Here is a 6,000-nt window from a genome sequence, read left to right as displayed (position 1 = left end):
TGCGGGCTGAGATAAGGATCAGCGGGCTTCCAACCAAGTGCGAGCGGGAACTGCCCGGCGAGAAAGCCGCCGCTACCGTGTAAAATAAATACACCAACGCGTAGGAAATCCCTGGAGACGGATTCATCGCACACACGCTACTTTGGAAGTTTGCACAACAGGCGAGCGAAGCTGAAGAGGTGGGAAGGGCGTGGTGGTTTGCACAGCGCCTGGAAGAAGCTGACAGGACTGGAGCTCCCTGGGAAGCCTTTAGGAGGCGCTTTGGTTCTTCCCGCCCTGCCCCACCGCCACCTCTCACTGGCTTGGCGGGTGGCTGCGACGGAGCGCGCAAGCGGAGAGGCTTTTTCCCTCTGTTCCTGGCCATCCTCGCGCCTCTCGCCAAGGGCGGTTGCTGCCGCTGCTGCTGCCGCCGCCACCTCGCGAGCGTGGGCTTGAGAGGGTCGTTCCCGTCCAGGCGCAGGTGGGTCAGCCATGGAGAAAGGCGGCTTCAAGCGGCTCGGCAGGCTGTTCCACCACAAGAGCGAGTCCGAGGACTCCGAGCCGGACACGAGTAAGGAGGCGTCGTTTCCGTCCCCCTGCCCTTCGCCATCCCCTCAGGAGCGACGGGAGCATCGCCACGGCAGCCCCCCCGCCGTCCCCGGAGAGCGCAAGAAGCGCTCGCCTTTCGGCCCCTGGCGCCTGAGGAAGAAGAAACAGAAGGAGCAGCTGAAGGACCACTCGGCAGCAGAGCCAAGCCGCGGCGTGGACAGCGTGCCCGCGTCGCCTTCGCTCTCCCTGGCGTCCTCGTCCTTCTCCTTCGCCACTTCGGAGCCCACGACCCCCACGAACAGGTAACCATGCCCAGCCCCGGCGCCTTCCTCTGCCCGGCGTCGCTGCTCTACCTGGGCGCACCCATTCACTTGCCGCCCCCAAATTCCTCCCCTCCCTCCACCAACGTGCAGCGGTTCCAAGGGCTGCGGTGGCCGTTTCTCCCCCTCCCCCGGTTTCCAACAGCTGTTCTCGCCTCCCCTGTATTTACATTCATGTTTTCGGATCTTGTAACTGCGAAGGGGCGTGTGTGTATGTATGGGGTGGGGGGAGACTCAGCGGATTTGGCGATGCCGGCTTTCAAGAAGGCAAGGCGAAGCTTCTCCCCCCCCCCCCCCCCCAAGACAGGTGTTGCCCCCAGATTGGCAACGCTTTCCTATTAGCAACGGTGTGGTGGGATTTGCGGGGCTGCAGCCCCTGTGCAGAAGGGAAGTGAAAGCAACTGAGCAAGAGAGGGCAGCGCTCCTATCACGGAGCTCCCCTGCGCCTTAAAGGCACCGCAGCACTCATTTTGTTTCCAATCGTGTTCTTGCCAAGGCAGTTGGCTGTTGGAATGGAGTGCTGGGTCTTGGCGTGGACTTCCTTCGCCTCCACAGCCTCTCCCTTTAGCGCTTCAATTGTTGACTCTCCGCTCCCCACTCCCCACCACCACCGCAGTTTTAACCACCACCACCACCTTCCAAACACACACACACACACACGTAGTTCTGTTGAACTTTTAACCCAGGCTGTCATGCCCCTCTGTCTAAAGATTGCTATCTCTCTCAGTGCTGTTGATAGAAGGAAGCGATTCGGTAGCTAGCCAAGACTTTAACATTACCCTTAAAAAAAACCACGCTAGAGCTGCCTTCCCCAACCTGCTGCCTTCTTGATGTGTTGAACTACAATTCCCAGCATCTCCCACTAGTCAATCGCGATTCTGTACTTTATAGCATAAAAGCAATGGTATCGCTAGGTGTCATCTGTCAGCAAGCAGCCTAGAAGTGGCATGAGACTTATATTTTAATTGATTCTTGGTGGGCAGGAGAAGAGTGATACCAATGAAGTTTAAACATTTGCAAGGACTTTATGTTTTATATTACCGCCCTGAAACTTTAAAATTGGATGAGTGGAAACTAAGTAAATAAATCCACTACTATGGCCAAGGTTTAACTAGGGGTTATATCCAATTTTGAGTCCCATTCACTTCAATGAATGACTTATACTCTAGCATTCTTACTTTAGCATTCTATTGTAACGTTAGATACAACTCTTGGTTTGTTTCCAGCGATGGTCATCCAGATGCCTCTGAGAATCACAAGCACAGCATGAAACAGTATATCCTTGTACATCAGTTGCTGGGGAACATGGGTGGGAGAGGTTGCTGTTGCATTCCTGTCCTGCTTGTGGGTTTCCTGTGGACAGCTGATTGGCTGTTGTGTGAACAAAATGCTGGACCAGATGGACCCTTGATCTGAACCAACATGGCTCTTCTTGGCTACCTTTTGCTGATTACATCCAGCATTCAGAGCTATGCTACTTCTAAATTTGGCAGTTTCACTTAGTTGTCATGGCCAATAGGAACTGATTGACCTATCCTTAAACGATTTCGTTTAAGTTGTAAGTCACCTTAGAGGCCTTATCAGGGCCGAAAGGCAACTCATAAAATTTATAAATAAATAATTCTTTTGTTAAAGCTATGTAAGCCAGTGACAATCACTACATTTTGTGGTAATGAATTCCAAATAGCCTTAATTATGCAATGTGGAACCACCAGGAGCATGCCCTCCAATGAAGTCAGTGACCAGGCAGATTGGTAAGGGAAAAGGTGCTTTCTCAGGTATACTGGTCCCACGTTGTTTACGGCTTTGTACACTAGTACCAAAACTTTAAACTTGGGCCAATAGCCAATAGGCACCCAATGCAGTTTCCTCAGCAAAGGAGTTACATGCTGAAAAGAGGCAGCTTCTGACAACAGCTGAGCTGCTATGTTTTGCACTAGCTCCAGCTTCCGGAACAGCTTTAAGGGCAGCCCCACATAGAGCGCATTGCAGCAATCCAGTCTTGAGGTTATTAATGCCTGTACCACTTTGGCCAAGCTATCCCTGTTCAGAAGAGGCTCTAGCTGGCTAGCTAGCCAAATGCAATTTCAAACAACAAAGCATTTAAAATAACAAAATATGGGCATATGAGGCTGCAGTCCTATGCACACTGAGCAATTAAATGCTTTTGAACTTAGTGGAAGTAGACATACATAAGTCTGGTCTACTTTGTTTTGTTGTTGAACCAAAATTTTTAACAGAAAGGTGATAACTGACAGTAAAGAAAGGCTAATATTAGGAAATTACTGAGAATGGCAGATTTTGAGACATAGGAGGGATTGACTATATGACCCTTAGATCTGTTTACATTTGCCTCCAATAATTTGGGCATATGGCAGACGCTCTCATCAAAACCATTCTTATTTATTTATTTTTTTATTTATTACATTTCTATACCGCCCAATAGCCGGAGCTCTCTGGGTGGTTCACAAAAAATTAAAAACATTCAAAGTATAAAACAACAGTATAAAACCATAGTATAAAATACAATATAAAAGCTCAACCAGATAAAAACAGCAGCAATGCAAAATTAAACACCAAGTTAAAATTTATTTATAGACTGTTAAAATGCTGGGAGAATAAAAAGGTCTACACACACTACTTTATTTTGGACAATTCTTTTTCGGACATGGCAATGTGCTTTTTTGTGTGTTCTTACCATGTGCTTTTTTGTGTATTCTTACCATGTGCTGAGTAGCTGTGAAATGTTCAAACCCTCAGGTTAATGCTTATTCTGTATGCTTTGGACATCAAATTCAGCCTCATCTTTCAGTGCTTTTACCAGTCCACATATTCAATACAAAATCTAATAACGTAAATACTTGGCATTGTGGTTCAGTGGCTTCATGATCAACCTTCTCCAACCCTGTGCTGTCCAGATATGTTGGATTACAACTCCCATTATTCCCTATTGCATTGCCAAGTATGGTTAAGGCTGGGATAGAGTATTGGACTTGAACATTAGGCAATCCAACTCAACTCTTTGCTCAACGAAGTTCACCGGGTCACCCCAGGCAAGCCCCTATCTCCCAGCATTTTCGGCCAGTCATAATTATAATGAGCTAAAATACTGCTCTGGAGCTTTTGGAGAAGAGGTAGGGTATAAATTAAATAAATGAGATGGACAGGCAGAAAACTGGCCTTGAATTCTTCAATGTCACATGTGGACCATACATACAGACCATTGAGTGTGTGAAGAGATATAAACTGAGAACAAAGGAATCCCACACAAAATTGAATGTTTCAGTCCAAAAATGTAATACGTATATGCCTGTGAAAAATAAGTGAAGAATAATGGTAAAATACAACCATCTTCCTTATAACTGACCTGTCAGTCAAAATGCATGTAAAATGTAAGTTTATGCTCTTAGTTTATTAATTAATGCTCATTGCTTGCTAATAATCCTTTTCATAAAAACAATGCAATTTTTATCAACTTTTTTTGTGTTTGTCACTTACTGTCTCAGTATAGCTAACAGTATAGATAACAGTCACTTTGACTGAAGTGGAGAGAGATTTCCTGGGTGGAAGGAGTTTGTAGAACACAGTTGAAATGTTTTTTTACAGTTTTTGTTTGCCTATCCTTCTAGGCAATTTGTCCAGGTTAAAAAGCATTGCCCACAATCCTTGGAGTCCTTATTACTGAAAGTAACACTTCAACTTCAATTCTAGATGTGTTTGTTCTAAAGCAAATCCCATTGATTCCACTGGGATTTTGAAGTCGTTATACATGGGACTTCAATCTGTGAATAGCTTTTTCCTTTGTATTCCATGAATACAAGACCCCTCTTGTTAGTGAGGACTGAAGATAGACAGTATGCCTGCAAAATTTCCAAGTGCAAACCTATGCATGTCTACTCAGAAGTAAGCCCCACTGAGTTCATTGAGACTAACTCCCAGGTAAGGGTGTATAGGATTGCAGGCTCAAACTGACACATTGGTATTTGGTTGAAACACAGTTCTGGTTGAACTGTATCTAAATACAATACAGTATTTAAATACAGTTGTATTTAAATACAATACAATGCAAAGGGTTTCTGACTTGCAGTGATCTAACAATACCAACAACTAATGCACACACCGTTAGATTGCTGGAAAACAACACTTTGGGAGGGAAATTGGAGTGTTTTTGTGTATAAAAGGACTTGTGAGCTTGGTTCTGCTGCTGATCACTAATTCTTGAGCTCAGCATGTGCTCAGAGGCACCCCGTTCCCTTATTTGCAGCATATATATGCCTGCCTGAGCCACACTTTTGCGCCTGGTTCTACTTGGAGTTCTTTTGCTAGTAAAAAGCATTCCACCACGCTAGCCTGAAGTCTACTCACCCCATTTTAGAGGTAGAAGCCAGCATTGGCCCTGTTCAGACAACACGTTAAACCATGATGGTTAAGCGTCTTGAGCTAAACATTATCTTTTCATATGTCTTTACATTTCTTAACAACTTTTAATGAGAAATTTTGATGAGTAAAATGTATTACTCATGCAGTTATATAACATTACCATAAAAATAGTTGAGAAATATAAGTTCTATGCTATGCTTTCTCAAAGATGTTTTGTTTTTCTTTTATCTCAGAGATATTTTTATTTATTTATTTATTTATTTAAGGATTTTTATGTTATTTATCTTGGTTGTACTGTGTCATCACTCTGTGACTTATGCAACTGTTTATTTTTTAAGACTAAATAGCAAATAGTGGCTCAAAGTATGAGTTTTCATCTCCAATTAAGAAATATTTTAGAGGGAAATCAGTCCGAGTATATGGTGCTTTGCTGGCTACATTTTCTTATAAATCAGATATTCATGGTATGTCATCTGCTTCACTGCAACCTCAAGTCTTGATGCATAAAGAGAAATGTTTAGCTTCTGTATGAAAATAATGCATACAAATCAGATTTAAAAGGAATCACATACATAGCCATCTTATGTGACATGAATGAAACAAGTCGTTCTATTACTTTTTGCTTTGTTTTGTTTTGTTTGCTGTCTTTCTTTTCTTATTCTGGCCCAATTCACATAGTATGCCCATGTTGTGTTTTAGTCAAACTGCTGTACGCAAAGCCATTCATGTGAATGGAGACAGTACTTGCAGCAATCATATGTGATTCCCCTGC

At 44.1% G+C, this 6,000-nt stretch overlaps 1 protein-coding gene across 1 annotated transcript in view; it reads left to right on the top strand.

Annotated features, from left to right (window-relative positions):
- The first annotated feature begins 471 nt into the window (after positions 1–471).
- CRYBG1 (crystallin beta-gamma domain containing 1) overlaps positions 472–6,000 on the top strand; it is a 118,858-nt gene continuing 113,329 nt past the window's right edge. The window contains exon 1 of the mRNA XM_063124838.1: positions 472–830. Coding sequence (XP_062980908.1) covers positions 472–830 — 359 coding nt within the window. The remainder of the gene's footprint in view (positions 831–6,000) is intronic.

Source organism: Elgaria multicarinata, chromosome 4 (assembly GCF_023053635.1).
Source record: "Elgaria multicarinata webbii isolate HBS135686 ecotype San Diego chromosome 4, rElgMul1.1.pri, whole genome shotgun sequence".
Classification (NCBI taxonomy): Eukaryota; Metazoa; Chordata; class Lepidosauria; order Squamata; family Anguidae; genus Elgaria; species Elgaria multicarinata.
This window is presented reverse-complemented; position numbering and strand designations above follow the sequence as displayed.